The following is a 17,940-nucleotide window of genomic DNA, read 5'->3' as shown; positions in this document are numbered from 1 at the left end:
TCCGGAGCCTGTGCTCCGCAACGGGAGAGGCCACAACAGTGAGAGACCCACATACCAAAAAAAAAAAAAAAAAAAAAAAAATTATGTTTATAAATATTTGTTCACAAAATATTTCAGTTACTCCTTTCCATTATCTTTTAATAAAACATAATGCATTTATTTATTTATTTTTTTGGCTGCGTTGGCTCTTTTGTTGCTGCACGCAGACTCTCTCTAGTTGCCGCAAGCAGGGGCCACTCTTCGTTGCCGTGCGCAGGCTTCTCATTGCGTGGCTTCTCCCATTGTGGAGCACGGGCTCCAGGCACACGGGCTTCAGTAGTCCTGGCACATGGGCTCAGTAGTTGTGGCTCACAGGCTCTAGAGCACAGGCTCAGTAGTTGTGGTGCACAGGCCCAGCTGCTCTGTGGCATGTGGGATCTTCCCGGACCAGGGATCGGGACCAGGGGACAATGCATGTCCCCTGCATTGGCAGACAGACTCTTAACCACTGTGCCACCGGGGAAGTCCCCAAACATAATGCATTTTATGTTACAACTCCTAAACTCCCAGGATAGTTTAAGCGTAGTTTTGAGAAAATATTTGCATACTTTTATATTTCAGAAGAGGCAAGTAATCAAACAGAGAAGCAAAGCCTTTCAGAAATAAAAACTAGAGCTCACTCATTTTCTAATTATGGTTCAAAAATGTAAGTTAACAGTTTAAATGAGATCTTGCTACTAATTTTTAAAATAAATAATATTTTAAATTATTTTGAATCATTTTAAATCATATTTTAAATTATTAGTAAATTAAATTATATATTAAATTATATATTCTATTATATATTTATTGTATTGTTCCTATTTCTAATTTAATCTCTTCAGCTAGCAATCTACATTATATTATTAGTGCAGTAGAGCAGAAATATGCATTTGGTGGAATGGAACATTTGGAAGATCAGAATTATAAAGTTCTAAGAGGTGGCATTCACCAAAGTCGCTTAACCCTAGAAGAGCTTAAGTGACAGTTCACACAATGAATATGTGCTTGTGTGTTATTCATTCATTCACTCGCTCATTTATTGTAAAGGTATTACTCAATAGTTTTCAACTCTGTAAGTATATTAGCATCATCGGGACTACTTTATTTTTTAAAAGTTAGGCATGGCTTATCTCCAGTTCACAGAAATAGGTCAAAAATAGAACACTTCTGGGCTTCCCTGGTGGCGCAGTGGTTGAGAGTCCGCCTGCCGATGCAGGGGACACGGGTTCGTGCCCCAGTCCGGGAAGATCCCACATGCCGCTGAGCGGCTGGGCCCGTGAGCCATGGCCACTGAGCGTGCGCGTCCGGAGCCTGTGATCCGCAACGGGAGAGGCCACAACAGTGAGAGAGGCCCACGTACCGCAAAAAAAAAAAAAAAAAAAAAAAAAAAAATAGAACACTTCTGTGCGTTTAAATGAATGCAGAGGACATGAAAGGGAGAGCAGGAAACTTGATCAGCTCATGGTCAAGACAAGCCAAGTACAGATTAGGATCTGAGCTAGCTTCACCCTGGCCAACTGTACTCAGAAAACAGCAGTATGTACCTTGATGATGCTGTCCCTTAAAATATGTCTTTGGTCACATGTCTCTACCCTGGAACATTTGCCTTCTCCTAGAAAAGTCAGTGGACTTTCTCTCTACCCTTATCCTTGTTCTTTTCTCCTCATGGACTGCACTTCTTGCACCCCCTGCTGCACTTTGCTTACTAAAATCCTACCTATCTTCCAAAACTCCGTTAAAATGCCTTCTCCAAGAAGCCTATCACTTACATAAATAAGCATAGCCATCTTATTCGTACTGCAATTGGAATACTATGTTCTGCCTTGCAAGTCCCAGAATGGGAAGAGAAAAATGTATTCAAAAGGGGTGTACCAAAATCAGTGTTGGTATAGGAGTGGGATTGGGGGAGATTTAGAATATGATTCCAATTACACATGCCTTAAGATTCTGACATTTCCCTTTGGAGATGTGCATCATCCTCCACCCAATGAGAACCACTGCATATGATGAGATATTACAGTCAGAATGTGTTACACATGCTAAAACTACAGAGTCTGACAAAATATTGAGAACTACTAATGAGGTCATTCCAAAAACATTTACAGAGGCCTACTGGGTGCAAAACAAATGCCTGTAGATTTTTTTGAGAGCTGAACTCATGGGATGTTCAGCTTTAGATCTTTGATGGTTCCTGCTCATGGCTGGGTAAGAGCTCTGTCAGTGTTGACTAGGGGAGAGTTAACTTGATTCTAGGGAAGTCTCATTTTAATGGTGAGTTCATATAAATGAAATGGTATTACCCACTATATTGTACCATATTTTTCTTTGTTAGCTAAAAGTTCTAAAATAAATCTACAGATAAATGACAAAAGAGAAAACTAAATGTGGGGGACATTCCCCCAAAGCTCCTCGCTTTCTTCAATGCCTGCACTTGCTACATTTTCAGGCACCCAAAACCTGGTCCCTAGCTCTAATTCTACTTTGCAATAAACTGCAATAAATAAGTATAAGAGCTCACAGGAGTTTTGTCACCTCTGAAAACTCTGGGGTAAGGAGTGTGACAGTGGATATTTGGGGAGTGAAGAAGCTGGTGATGGGGAAGTGAATTGTGGACAAGATGCTGCACTGTTGAGCAGAGATGATGGGGGCAGAGGAAGACTGAAGAGTTGGGGCATGAGGTAGGGAGCAGCTCTTTGAGACAGTTCTCCCTTTCAGGTCCTCTCCTCCAGCAAGTGTAACTAGACTTTGTACCCAGAATGTGACTGAGCCCTTCACATCGCTCACACTCAGCTACGTTCAAGACTTTGTCAGTTTCCCCCAATAATAAACTCAGTTCCAAGTACATTGGAAGATTTATTGTCTTAACATTATGCTTCAGAGCAAAATTTAAATCATCATTTGTCACCACTCACCTCTGTTCTTGCTCCAAAACCTCTAATCTTTCATTTCTCTTGACTTAAGATCTCTCCTCCTGTCTTTCCTCTCTCTGCCTCTAAAATCCCCTCAGCTGCACAGAGCAATTTAGTTCTGGCCTCAAATTTAATCCATTCAACAAAACAAAAGCCTAACAATTGGCCTAAAATGATATCTACAGTTCTTCAAGCATGATTTGGAGTCTCTGGCATGATCATGGTTTGGTTATTATTTTCACCTTCATTAAAATTCTTATAAAAATTTTAATTTTCTACTACCATCAGGATATTTTTTAAAAACTTCATCACTGAGCCTACAACCTACCTTTGTAATAAGAAAATCATCATATGAGTTACTGATAAGTTAGATGCTTTCTTATTTTTAACATAATTTATTTGAAATGTATTGAATATATAATAATATTATAGTCAAATAGACTTATTTAAAATCATTTTAGAAAACCTTATAGATTTTCTCAAAAGGAGACAAAAGTTTTCTAAAAATAGGTCTTGTATCATTGCTTCAAAAATTAAAAAACAAAACTGGAAGTCTTTCCCACCAGAAGTAAAGGAAACATTTAAAATTGATGAAAAGCATTAAAATTTTAAAGATCAAATTTACATTATAACATTTGCATAACATGTTTAATAGCATAACATTTTAATAGATTGTGATAGGTTCACTAATTAAATCTTATATTTTGTTATTTGTATTTGAACTATCTTAAAATGCAATATTGTGTATTACACATAATAAGTGATTTTTGTAATTATGTTGGTATTGATGCTAAACAGAATGCAAATTCATATTCCACTAAGTACATATTTATTTGCCAGGCAATGTACTGGGTTCTGTCACAGTCATTATCCTATTTAATTAGCCAAACAACTTTATGATGTAGGTATTATCACCGTTTACCACTGTGAAAACTGATGTCTAGGGGTGGTAAGTAAGCCACCCAAATCAAAGGTTTGCACATGTGCTACAAATGAATCTTTCTCATTTCTCTTCACAGTTTCATGTAATACACTGAAAATAGCAACATGCTAGGAGCAAACCCATAAAGAGGAAAAAATTTCTTTGAAAGCTTACTCAAGACTAGCATAATTGCTTCATCAAACCTTCTGTCTAATCCCAACACAACTGATCCTATGAGCTTTCAAATATTCAAGTTATATCTTATAGACATTATTCTTTTAAAATGTTGAAAAATTATGAATTTGGGAGTGAAATTTTACATCATTTATTGATTTGCCCATTGGTCATTTATACAAACATTTATTATAGCAAATCTACAAGGGAAGAATTGTAGTGTGATAAAACTGAGGCTCAATGAAGCTAAATTATTGGTCTAAATTCACACAATCAGTCTTTGAAAAGGCTGGGATTTGTGCCTAGTTTGTGTAAATTCAAAGCCAGTAACCTTCTGGATAGTTTCTAGATCATCATCTAGAAGTTATTTGTGACTGGTTGGTTTATTTACATTTTCCACACTATTCCAGAGCAGAAGGCTTGCTGGAACTGTTTGTTGATGAACTTGTAACGATTGCAGAATTTAGGGGCATTTTAAATGATATTTCTCCAGGGTGTGTGAATTCCTCACCTATATTTGCATGGACAATAAAGCTTGGAAAGAATGTGAAGAGTCAGGCTTGCTTTCCCTAGTGATTATTGGTTGGCTCAGTGTTGATGAAGAAATGTTTTCCCCGAGGGTGGGAGGACTACAACAAGCGGAAATCTGGGCTGGTAAGAAGATGAGTGGAAGGAAGATGTGGTCCTTACTCAACTTGGAAGTGAAAGTGGTCTCTGAAGCTGGTTTATCTTGGGGCAACTTTGTGATTTTATTCATAGTTGGAGGTAGTCAGGATATAAGAAGTTATTTCCAGAAGATTCTACTGCTCCTCTCCATCCATCTTATTTTGGTGATCATTTTGCAGTGTATACAAATACTGAATTATGTTACACACCCGAAACTAATATATAAACTAATATATATGTAAATTATACCTCACTTAAAAAAATACATCCTATTAGATTCTGAGAGTGTCTACTTTAGTTGAAATCAACTAGAATTGAGCTCCCTGGGAATCCAGGCTTTTTAGGCAGCAATTCAAATGCAGAAAAAAATAAGTTGAATTAGAAAAAAAAGGAAGCATCTCAGGATCACCACTGATGAATAAAAAAATTCACAAAAGTTTTCAGGAACAAAATAAAATATATTAAAAATTAAGAAAAATGTGTCAATTATATTTATCTTGATAATTTTACCACAATAATTGCTACAAACATAGCTGATTATAAATGCTGATTACAATTTAGTTTTTCACAACTTCTTTTTATAGCCTATTCTCTAGATTGTTGAAATAAGTACCTTTTTTTTCAGAAGCAAAAACCAGTTTACAGAAATGTGAAGTTTTCCTGATCAGTAAACATCTTTAAGTAAAACCTCATGCATGGTAACAGCTCTAATTTGACCAAAAGACCTGGAGATTTCAGTCTACTTGCTGGAAATCTATGGGGCCCTGTGAGAGAAAGGGGATCCATTTCTGCAGATTGTTTAATTGGTGTCGCAAACCACATAAGTAACAGCTACAAATTCCTTGGTTGACCTGGCTCAGCTGCTATGACAACATCAGCCTCTTTATGTTTTCAAATATCTGTTTAAGTGGCATTTTGTAGCATTTCTCTTTACTAACATGGTGAGTGTCAATAAATTTTCTTTGAGCAGCTAATCCCTAATTTTGTTATTTCTGCAATAAAGTTTATCCATACATTTTCACTTTGGATATCCCCTTTCCAAAACACCAAACAGGTAATGTGACTTTCATAAACTAAATTTATCTTTTATATTAATTCTACCATTTGTCTTGCTGAGCAAATGCCTTAATAATTTTCTGCCATTAAAAAATGATTTATAAAAGTTTTAAGGGAGAGATATCTTTGAAAAAAATGTCTATATTTTAGTAAGTGTGAACAACAGGGGAAAAATGGCTTAATATATTATTTTTTGTGAGATTTGAGAATGACTTGTCCAATGTATAATTCAGTTTAAGGTTAGCCAAGGTATTTTCCTCCTGAAAAGTTTATTTTTTTGAGAATTGCTCTTCTACCCCTTCTTTACTGTGATCCCCTAATAGTTGACCTAATGGTTATGGTACTAGACTAGTAGGAACACCCCAATAATTAATTAGCTGAGACTGGCCGATGTCTAATATTGAAGAATGTATTTTCACAAAGAAGTTTATTTATTCTTACTCTCTGGCTCTGCCTTCAGAAAAAAAAAAAAAAAGACTATCATTTACCAATCAGATGTAATTTCAAAGATAAGGCAGATAATTATACTGAGGAAAGACAAAACAACATAGCAGGTATTAAATTACACCCAAGAAGGCTGCATAGTAGAGTATAGAACTCTGGAAATGGACTATCTTATTTGATCCTGTTCCCATCACTTATTTTCTATGTAACCAAACAAGTTATTTAATCTGTTTCAGTTTGCTGATTTCTAAAATGAGGATCATAAAAATAGCTGCTGTGAGAATTAAATGAGTAAATGCTTGTCAAGTTTTTAGAATTTAGTGTTTTCTACTATAATTCTTATTATTCTCCTGCACTCACATATATGTCTCCAAACTATATGGAGATCTTATAGAAGGCTTCCTTAAAGAAATATACTATGGAAAAACAGTACCTGCTCATAAAAATTTTGATATGAGTTTATGCTTAACTCATGAGAAAATATGCAGTGGATCAATTCCATCAATCAACTGAGTGAATTGCTGTACGGTAAATTGATCATAACTCTTCTATCACCTTTCATTCTTAGCTTAATCCATCAAGATAGCCTATAGAGTATATCTCCCAAATATCTCTCAGATCCATACAGTTTTCTGCATGAGTGAATGAAGGAATGGAATTGGCTTATTCTGGATATCTGGTAGAGTTACCCAATTTATAGAGCTGAAATGAACCACCTTTATCTAAATTCTTTCTGTTGAGGACTCTGCCACTTAAGATACTTGCCTTTACTTTTTCTTGGCATAGAACCCTTTAGGAAAAGAGAACAATTCGAAAAAAGAGTATTCTGCAGACCTAAATGCTGTCAAAAAGAATAAATTTTAGCTAATCCAGCAAACTTGGTTTGTGGCAATTCACTTCTTTCCCAAAAGAATATTTTACCATCGTAGTTATTATCCCCTAAAGTATGCCTAGATTTAGGCCTTCTATACAGCCCAAACTTTTCATTTCTGAGTTTACTCCTTCTAGGACTGTTGTTCATACTTTGCGTAACATAATTTTCCCTTGTTAACTATAGGAATCTAGGAAGTTCACAGAAATCATGCAAAAAATGTTTATAGCTGAAGTCTTTGACCTTTCTTAGATATATTTAATTCCTCCGAAGAAATTATGAAAAATGAAGGGGAAAGGAAAAGTGATCCCAGAAATCTCTTCAGGTGAGGGTTAGTATATAAGCCCTCTAGGGAAAATGATGAAAACCTTCAAGAATCTGATGATCAAACTTTATTTCTATATCATTCTTCAAAACCCAACCTAGGCTAATTTTTTAGCAAAACAACTTGTAGTGAATGATCTTGGAAGACTTGGACTAATGGTGATTTGTATCAGGAAACTTTTGTGAAGGTTAAGAGAGAAGTTCAGCACAAGAACCCACACAATAATATCTCATTACTCTGGACCTCTGGACATGGGATTCTTTCAGAAGGGGTCTATGTTTCCATATCACCCTTCCATCTGGACTAAGCTTCTGTGCAGGTCTGTTGGTTACAGAAAACCCAGAGTCATCAGTAAGAAATAGAAATCTCATCAAATAAAAGAAGTTCAACAAAAATAAGGCAATAGTTTTTTTTGTTTTGTTTTTTTTACATCTTTATTGGAGTATAATTGCTTTACAACGGTGTGTTAGTTTCTGCTTTATAATGAAGTGAATCAGTTATACATATACATATGTTCCCATATTTCTTCCCTCTTGTGTCTCCCTCCCTCCCACCCTCCCTATCCCACCTCTCTAGGTGGTCACAAAGCACCGACTTGATCTCCCTCTGCTATGTGGCTGCTTCCCACTAGCTATTTTACGTTTGGTAGTGTATATATGTCCATGTCACTCTCTCACTTTGTCACAGCTTACCCTTCTCCCTCCCAATATCCTCAAGTCCATTCTCTAGTAGGACTGTGTCTTTATTCCTGTCTTACCCCTAGGTTCTTCATGACATGTTTTTTTCTTGGATTCCATATATATGTGTTAGCATACAGTATTTGTCTTTCTCTTTCTGACTTAATTCACTCTGTATGACAGACACTAGATCCATCCAAATAATTCAATTTTGTTTCCTTTTATGGCTGAGTAATATTCCATTGTGTATATGTGCCACATCTTCTTTATCTATTCATCCAATGATGGACACTTAGGTTGTTTTCATCTCTGGCTATTGTAAATAGAGCTGCGATGAACATTTTGGTACATGATTCTTTTTGAATTATGGTTTTCTCAGGGTATATGCCCAGTAGCGGGATTGCTGGGTCATATGGCAGTTCTATTTTTAGTTTTTTAAGGAACCTCCATACTGTTCTCCATAGTGGCTGTACCAAATCACATTCCCACCAGCAGTGCAAGAGTGTTCCCTTTTCTCCACACCCTCTCCAGCATTTATTGTTTCTAGATTTTTTGATGATGGCCATTCTGACTGGTGTGAGATGATATCTCATTGTAGTTTTGATTTGGATTTCTCTAATGATTAATGATGTTGAGCATTCTTTCATGTGTTTGTTGGCAGTCTGTATATCTTCTTTGGAGAAATGTCTATTTAGGTCTTCTGCCCATTTTTGGATTGGGTTATTTGTTTTTTTTGTTATTGAGCTGCATGAGCTGCTTATAAATTTTGGAGATTAATCCTTTGTCAGTTGCTTCATTTGAAAATATTTTATCCCATTCTGAGGGTTGTCTTTTGGTCTTGTTTATGATTTCCTGTGCTGTGCAAAAGCTTTTAAGTTTCATTAGGTCCCATTTGTTTATTTTTGTTTTTATTTCCTCTTCTCTAGGACGTGGGTCAAAAAGGATCTTGCTGTGATTTATGTCATAGAGTGTTCTGCCTATGTTTTCCTCTAAGAGTTTGATAGTGTCTGGCCTTACATTTAGGTCGTTAATCCATTTTGAGCTCATTTTTGTGTATGGTGTTAGGGAGTGTTCTAATCTCATACTTTTACATGTACCTGTCCAGTTTTCCCAGCACCACTTATTGAAGGGGCTGTCCTTTCTCCACTGTACATTGCTGCCTCCTTTATCAAAGATAAGGTGACCATATGTGCGTGGGTTTATCTCTGGGCTTCCTATCCTGTTCCATTGATAGATATTTCTGTTTCTGTGCCAGTACCATACTGTCTTGATTACTGTAGCTTTGTAGTATAGTCTGAAGTCAGGCAGCCTGATTCCTCCAGCTCCATTTTTTGTTCTCAAGATTGCTTTGGCTATTCGGGGTCTTTTGTGTTTCCATACAAATTGTGAAATTTTTTGTTCTAGTTCTGTGAAAAATGCCAGTGGTAGTTTGATAGGGATTGCATTGAATCTATAGATTGCTTTGGGTAGTAGAGTCATTTTCACAATGTTGATTCTTCCAATCCAAGAACATGGTATATCTCTCCATCTGTTTGTATCATCTTTAATTTCTTTCATCAGTGTCTTATAATTTTCTGCATACAGGTCTTTTGTCTCCTTAGGTAGGTTTATTCCTAGATATTTTATTCTTTTTGTTGCAGTGGTAAATGGGAGTGTTTTCTTGATTTCACTTTCAGATTTTTCATCATTAGTGTATAGGAATGCCAGAGATTTATGTGCATTAATTTTGTGTCCTGCTACTTTACCAAATTCATCGGTTAATTCTAGTAGTTTTCTGATAGCATCTTTAGGATTCTCTATGTATAGTATCATGTCATCTGCAAACAGTGACAACTTTACTTCTTCTTTTCTGATTTGGATTCCTTTTATTTCCTTTTCTTCTCTGATTGCTGTGGCTAAAACTTCCAAAATTATGTTACATAAGAGTGGTGAGAGTGGGCAATCTTGTCTTGTTCTTGATCTTAGTGGAAATGCTTTCAGTTTTTCACCATTGAGGATGATGTTGGCTGTGGGTTTGTCATATATGGCCTTTATTGTGTTGAGGAAAGTTCCCTCTATGCCTACTTTCTGGAGGATTTTTATCATAAATTGGTGTTGAATTTTGTCGAAAGCTTTCTCTGCATCTATTGAGATGACCATATGGTTTTTCTCCTTCAATTTGTTAATATGGTGTATCACATTGATTGATTTGCATATATTGAAGAATCCTTGCATTCCTGGAATAAACCCCACCTGATCATGGTGTATGATCCTCTTAATGTGCTGTAGGATTCTGTTTGCTAGTATTTTGTTGAGGATTTTTGCATCTATGTCCATCAGTGATACTGGCCTATAGTTTTCTTTCTTTGCGACATTCTTGTCTGGTTTTGGTATCAGGGTGATGGTGGCCTCGTAGAATGAGTTTGGGAGTGTTCCTCCCTCTGCTATATTTTGGAAGAGTTTGAGAAGGATAGGTGTTAGCTCTTCTCTAAATGTTTGATAGAATTCGCCTGTGAAGCCATCTGGTCCTGGGCTTTGGTTTGTTGGAAGATTTTTAATCACAGTTTCAATCTCAGTGCTTGTGATTGGTCTGTTCATATTTTCTGTTTCTTCCTGATTAGGTCTTGGCAGGTTGTGCATTTCTAAGAATTTGTCCATTTCTTCCAGATTGTCCATTTTATTGGCATAGAGTTGCTTGTAGTAATCTCTCATGATCTTTTGTATTTCTGCAGTGTCAGTTGTTCTCCTTTTTTTTTCATTTCTAATTCTATTGATTTGAGTCTTCTCCCTTTTTTTCTTGATGAGTCTGGCTAATGGTTTATCAATTTTGTTTATCTTCTCAAAGAACCAGCTTTTAGTTTTATTGATCTTTGCTATTGTTTCCTTCATTTCTTTTTCATTTATTTCTGATCTGATTTTTATGATTTCTTTCCTTCTGCTAACTCTGGGGTTTTTTTGTTCTTCTTTCTCTAATTGCTTGAGGTGCAAGGTTAGGTTGTTTATTCGAGATGTTTCCTGCTTCTTAAGGTGGGCTTGTATTGCTATAAACTTCCCTCTTAGAACTGCTTTTGCTGCATCCCTTAGGTTTTGGGTCGTCGTGTCTCCATTGTCGTTTGTTTCTAGGTATTTTTTGATTTCCTCTTTGATTTCTTCAGTGATCACTTCGTTATTAAGTAGTGTATTGTTTAACCTCCATGTATTTGTATTTTTTACAGATCTTTTCCTGTAATTGATATCTAGTCTCATAGCATTGTGGTGGGAAAAGATACTTGACACAATTTCAATTTTCTTAAATTTACCAAGCCTTGATTTGTGACCCAAGATATGATCTATCCTGGAGAATGTTCCATGAGCACTTGAGAAAAATGTGTATTCTGTTGTTTTTGGATGGAATGTCCTATAAATATCAATTAAATCCATCTTGTTTAATGTATCATTTAAAGCTTGTGTTTCCTTATTTATTTTCATTTTGGATGATCTGTCCATTGGTGAAATTGGGGTGTTAAAGTCTCCTACTATGAATGTGTTACTGTTGATTTCCCCTTTTATGGCTGTTAGTATTTGCCTTATGTATTGAGGTGCTCCTATGTTGGGTGCATAAATATTTACAATTATTATATCTTCTTCTTGGATCAATCCCTTGATCATTATGTAGTGTCCTTCTTTGTCTCATTTAATAGTCTTTATTTTAAAGTCTATTTTGTCTGATATGAGAATTGCTACTCCAGCTTTCTTTTGGTTTCCATTTGCATGGAATATCTTTTTCCATCACCTCACTGTCAGTCTGTATGTGTCTTTAGGTCTGAAGTGGGTCTCTTGTAGACAGCATATATATAGGTGTTGTTTTTGTATCTATTCAGCCAGTCTGTGTCTTTTGGTGGGAGCATTTAGTCCATTTACATTTAAGGTAATTATCGATATGTATGTTCCTATTCCCATTTTCTTAATTGTTTTGGGTTTCTTATTGTAGGTCTTTTCCTTCTCTTGTGTTTCTTGCCTAGAGAAGGTCCTTTCGCATTTGTTGTAAAGCTGGTTTGGTGGTGCTGAGCTCTCAGCTTTTGCTTGTCTGTAAAGGTTTTAATTTCTCCATCAAATCTGAGTGAGATCCTTGCTGGATAGAGTAATCTCCTGGACTTGATTAACGATTTCCTTTCCCATATTAGGGAAGTTTTCAACTATAATCTCTTCAAATATTTTCTCAGTCCCTTTCTTTTTCTCTTCTTCTTCTGGAACCCCTATAATTCGAATGTTGGTGCGTCTACTGTTGTCCCAGAGGTCTCTGAGACTGTTCTCAATTCTTTTCATTCTTTTTTCTTTATTCTGCTCTGCAGTAGTTATTTCCACTATTTTATCTTCCAGGTCACTTATCCGTTCTTCTGCCTCAGTTATTCTGCTATTGATCCCTTCTAGAGTACTTTTAATTTCATTTATTGTGTTGTTCATCATTGCTTGTTTCATCTTTAGTTCTTCTAGGTCCTTGTTAAATGTTTCTTGCATTTTGTCTATTCTATTTCCAAGATTTTGGATCATCTTTACAGTCATTATTCTGAGTTCTTTTTCAGGTAGACTGCCTAATTCCTTGTCATTTGTTAGGTCTGGTGGGTTTTTATCTTGGTCCTTCATCTGCTGTGTGTTTTTCTGTCTTCTCATTTTGCTTATCTTACTGTGTTTGGGGTCTCCTTTTTGCAGGCTGCAGGTTCGTAGTTCCTGTTGTTTTTGGTGACTGTCCCCAGTGGCTAAATTTGGTTCAGTGGGTTGTGTAGGCTTCCTGGTGGAGGGGACTAGTGCTTGTTTTCTGGTGGATGAGGCTGGATCTTGTCTTTCTGGTGGGAAGGTCCACGTCTGGTGGTGTGTTTTGTGGTGTCTGTGGACTTATTATGATTTTAGGCAGCCTCTCTGCTAATGGGTGGGGTTGTGTTCCTGTCTTGCTAGTTGTTTGGCATAGGGTGTCCAGCACTGTAGCTTGCTGGTCGTTGAGTGAAGCTGGGTGTTGGTGTTGAGATGGAGATCCCTGGGAGATTTTTGCCGTTTGATATTACATGGAGCTGGGAGGTCTCGTGGACCAGTGTCCTGAAGTTGGCTCTCCCACCTCAGAGGCAGAGCACTGACTCCTGGCAGCAGCACCAAGAGCCTTTCATCCACACGGCTCAGAATAAAAGGGAGAAGAAGAAGAAAGAGAGAGAGAGAGAGAGAGAGAGAGAGAGAAAGGAAGGAAGAAAGAAAGAAAGAAAGAAGGAAGGAAAGAAAGGAAGAGGATTAAAGAAAATAAAATAAAGTAAGATAAAATAAAATAAAGTTATTAAAATTAAAAATAAGAAAACAAAATTTTTAAGTAAAAAAACAGAAAAAACACAGATAGAACCCTAGGACAAATGGTGAAAGCAAAGCTATACAGACAAAAACTCACACAGAAGAATACACATACACACTCACAAAAAGAGGAAAAGGGGAGAAAATAATAAATCTTGCTCTCAAAGTCCACCTCCTCAATTTGGGATGATTCATTGCCTATTCAGGTATTGCACAGATGCAGCGTACATCAAGTTGATTGTGGAGATTTAATCTGCTGCTCCTGAGGCTGCTGGGAGAGATTTCCCTTTCTCTTCTTTTTTCGCACAGCTCCCGGGGCTCAGCTTTGGATTTGGCCCGCCTCTGCGTGCAGGTCACCGGAGGGCATCTGTTCTTCGCTCAGACAGGACGGGGTTAAAGGAGCCGCTGATTCAGGGGCTCTGGCTCACTCAGGCCTGGGGGAGGGAGGGGCACGATATGAGGTGAGCCTGCGGCGGTAGGGACCGGCATGACGTTGCACTAGCCTGAGGCACACCGTGCGTTCTCCTGGGGAAGTTGTCCCTGGATCCCGGGACCCTGGCAGTGGTGGGCTGCACAGGCTCCCCGGAAGGTAGGTGTGGATAGTGACCTGTGTTCACACACAGGCTTCTAGGTGGCGGCAGCAGCAGCCTTAGCGTCTCATGCCCATCTCTGGGGTCCGTGCTGTTAGCCGCAGCTCGCGCCCTTCTCTGGAGCTCCTTTAAGCAGTGCTCTTAATCCCCTCTCCTTGTGCGCCAGGAAGCAAATAGGGGAGAAAAAGTCTCTTGCCTTTTCGGCAGCTTCAGACGTTTTCCCGGACTCCCTCCCGGCTAGCCGTGGTGCACTAACCCCTTCAAGCTGTGTTCACGCCGCCAACCCCAGTACTCTCCCTGCCCTCCGACCAAAGCCCGAGCCTCAGCTCGCAGCCCCACCCGCTCCAGCGGGTGAGCAGACAAGCCTCTCGGGCTGGTGAGTGCCGGTCGGCCCCGATCCTCTGTGCGGGAACCTCCCCGCTTTGCCCTCCGCACCCCTGTTGCTGCGCTCTCCTCCGCGGCTCCGAAGAATACCCCCTCCGCCACCCGCAGTCTCCGCCCACGAAGGGGCTTTCTAGTGTGTGGAAACCTTTCCTCCTTCACAGCTGCCTCCCACTGGTGCAGGTCCCGTCCCTATTCTTTTGTCTCTGTTTATTCTTTTTTCTTTTGCCCTACTCAGGTACGTGGGGAGTTTCTTGCCTTTGCGGAGGTCTGAGGTCTTCTGCCAGCGTGCAGTAGGTGTTCTGTAGGAGTTGTTCCACGTGTAGATGTATTTCTGATGTATCTGTGGGGAGGAAGGTGATCTCCACGTCTTACTCTTCCGCCATCTTCCCCACCGTCTCAAGGCAATAGTTTTGATGTTTTCTTCGATGTAGAGATAGTAGAGCACCTACAATTTATTTTAAATGAGTTCATCATGAGAATAATCCTGTTGTATTAGCCATTATAGATTAGAGATAGCACTGCTCCCACAACCGTGGCTAAATGTTGTAGATCAGTAAAGTGCTTTGTGACTAATTGCTTAAAGTACTTTTATTTTAAAGCATGGATTTGCAATTTATAAAGGAGTACTGTAATAGTATTGCATACAAGACCAAGAGAAGCAATTTATTCCACTACTAAATTCAACAACTATAAGTAGATAAGGCTCTCTCCACACATTTCTTCAAAATAGCCCCTCAGCATAACCAGCCTGTCAGAAAGGAACATGTACATAGGAGAGAAAAAAATAGCATGGAAGGCATTTTGTAAGAACACTAGTCTTTCTCTTTCCAGGTTAAAGGATAGATGATTATGTGAGATTGATTTCTATTTTGGCTGATTCTTAGACCTTAATTAATGAGTTACCAACTAAGCCCTCTAAAATTTGGTGACTAAAGCTGAATAAGATGGAAAAAACAATTAATTGCTTGGGAATTTGGTGTCAGCAAGTCAATTCAGTTTATGCATTTGTCAAACAATATGTATAGAATATCATCAGGGGCATCTAAAGCCTCCTAGAATTTTGGATTATGCATGCCCCCAATATTTTATGAATCTTTTTTCTGTAGTAAGTACCTACTTGCTGAAAATTAAGTATTCAACTTGATAAAGATTGTAAGTGGTTTTTGTCTCCAAGGGGAAAATGATGAACAAATTCAAAGGAGACATACTTTCCTGATTCTTTCTCCTTTCATCTTCCCTAGATGGAAACTCATACCAAAAAAAAAAAAAGTGCTCTCTCCACTGAAGAATTTGATCATAAACACTAAAAAATTAGTAATTTGTGATGTTTGCCATCTTAGAGTAGAAACAATTCATTGCTCTTGCTATGCATGAATATGCAAGGTAAACAATGTGTGCAGTTTGCGATCCCTAAGATCTAGAGTGGTTGGTTGGCTATGGTATTACAGGATGGCTAGTCAGAAATCATCGAGACAAAAATGATGGTGGAGTTTTCACATTTACACCTTTTGATTTTTTAAAGCATAGATATTTACCTCAGTCATATATTTATGCTGGATTTTAAATTGAATAACTTCTCATTATTCCTGGAGTCAGAAATTTCTATTATTTCTTCTCCATGGTATGAGAACATGGCAAGAGAACGTCTGGGTCCTTCTTGCAGCCCTTCACTTTGAAATCCTACTGAGTATAGGCCTGTGTGAGTCTTGGAATTTGAGTCTTTCTTAGCCTGTCTTCTACTGCAGGTGTTACTACAGGAAGTAATAGTAAAAAGTGAGTTTTGTTTTGTAGGGAGGGCTGCTTATTATCAAACTACTCATTCTTCTCTGAAAAACTGAAGTTTGAATTTTAGTAGCTTGTCAGAACAGGAAGATTAAAAATGCCATGTTTTTTCAACTTGAATCTTTGCAATTGCATTTCCCCAGGCAACACAAAATGCATTCACTCTTTCAGATCCAATAGAAACTTGCCCCTGTGGGTCAGGGAGTTAGTACTGGGTGACCAAGCTATTCAGGTTAGTACATTGAGGTTGAAGGTTCAGCTCTGCTCCTTAGATGGTATGTGATCTCAGGCAATAGAAATTGTTGGCAGAATTAAATGATAAAATATAAGAAGCACCTGGCATAGTTCTCGGCACATGGTAACTATTCCCTTAATATTAACTACTGTTTTTGCTGTTGCTGCTAATATTATTAATAGTAATAAACTTTGCAATTTTTACTCATTCATCTGTATCTTTCTAACAGATCACTTATGATTTAATAAATCAATATGTAACAGCATATTCATGTTAAAATACATGTAGACAGATTATAATAAGAATTTGAAATTTTAAGTTGTTTATGTATTGTATCCTTTTTCAAGGTTTTGTGTAAAGACCTACAGTTTAAAATCTGATCACACCTTCTTCACGTCCATGTTTGGACCCATTTTAAAACACAAGAGCTCAGAACCTTATGGAAAATTGTAGGCCAGAGATTGTGGATAAGTGGGAAGATATATCATGTACATGCCTAATTGATTTTTCTTTCTGACATTATTAAAATTGAACAATTTGAGAAATAATTTTCTGATAGTAGTAGCATTATGTTATAAAATCTCACTTTGAAAGTAGAACTTTCAACATTTTCTTAACTTTCAAGTTGAGTAGAATTGGTGACAAAGCAGTAAAATCAAGAATTGATCTTTTTAGTAGTTACCTAGAGCCACTAAACATGAATGATACTCTATTCTGCATGTATAGGAGAGTGAGAATTAATGGTTTATGTTTAGAACAATAACCCTCGGTTTTTTTGCAGGATTATCTATCATTAAAACAAGTTCAATTCTGTTCAGTATTCTCCATTTAGGCACAAAAGTAGGTTTACATATTGACATACTTAAACATTTTTACTGAAAGCAATTGAATTTTTTTTTTCTTAATCTAGCTTTAAATAGAAAACCCAATTAACTAGAATACTAAAAGCAAAGCCAAAGTGTTTCTATCATTTTACAATTTTTTTCCAAGTTTTAACTTTTATAACTAGTTTAGATTACCTAAAATTAGTACTCTTTATGTATTTTTTTGCTTATAAAAGATAAAGAAAATGTGAATTTTTGCTGCACCTCTCAGATTCAATTTTCATCCCATCTTTTCCCTGACTGAGAAAGTAGAGAAGACCCATACTGCCTCTCATGTTAAATTGGTTCTAAGAGCCAAATCTTAAAATTTCCACAACCGTTCCCACCACTCTTTACAGCAGACAAAGTATGACTTGAGTGGTCTTCATTTCACTACCCTAGACCTTCTTTCTCCATTGCTACCCTCCCAACTTCCCTACCTTCAAAGGCAATCAATGCCTTTACTTTCTCACCATCTGCCTGCCACCAGAGCCTGCTTAAAAAAGAAAGAAAAAAAAAGATCTGTGATTCAATCAGACAAATTCCATCTGAGAATAAGAGCATTTCAATAGGTGTGAGAGCTTTCCTCTAAAAGAATGACGCTGAAGGAGAAACCATTACTTTAGTCAGTGGGCAGGAGCTGTGAGTCAAGTTTTTGCAACTGGGCTTCACTTCTTCCTTGGCACATCTTTTTCTTTCCAATCTGCTGCCTTCGCTCATACTCCATTCCGC

General features: G+C 37.6%; 1 protein-coding gene across 3 annotated transcripts in view; it reads left to right on the top strand.

Annotated features, from left to right (window-relative positions):
- Positions 1–17,940, top strand: part of PDE1A (phosphodiesterase 1A) — a 101,817-nt gene that overhangs the window by 74,321 nt on the left and 9,556 nt on the right. Inside the window, exon 12 of one of the 3 annotated variants that reach the window (XM_007461235.1) lies at positions 5,318–5,666. The exons of the other annotated variants lie outside the window; for them this stretch is intronic. Within the exon in view, the coding sequence (XP_007461297.1) occupies positions 5,318–5,373 (56 nt within the window). The 3' untranslated portion in view covers positions 5,374–5,666. Of the gene's footprint in view, positions 1–5,317; positions 5,667–17,940 lie in introns of those variants that run through there. 3 annotated transcript variants of the gene reach the window in all.

Source organism: Lipotes vexillifer, unplaced genomic scaffold (assembly GCF_000442215.2).
Source record: "Lipotes vexillifer unplaced genomic scaffold, Lipotes_vexillifer_v1.1 scaffold57, whole genome shotgun sequence".
Lineage (NCBI taxonomy): Eukaryota > Metazoa > Chordata > Mammalia > Artiodactyla > Lipotidae > Lipotes > Lipotes vexillifer.
This window is presented reverse-complemented; position numbering and strand designations above follow the sequence as displayed.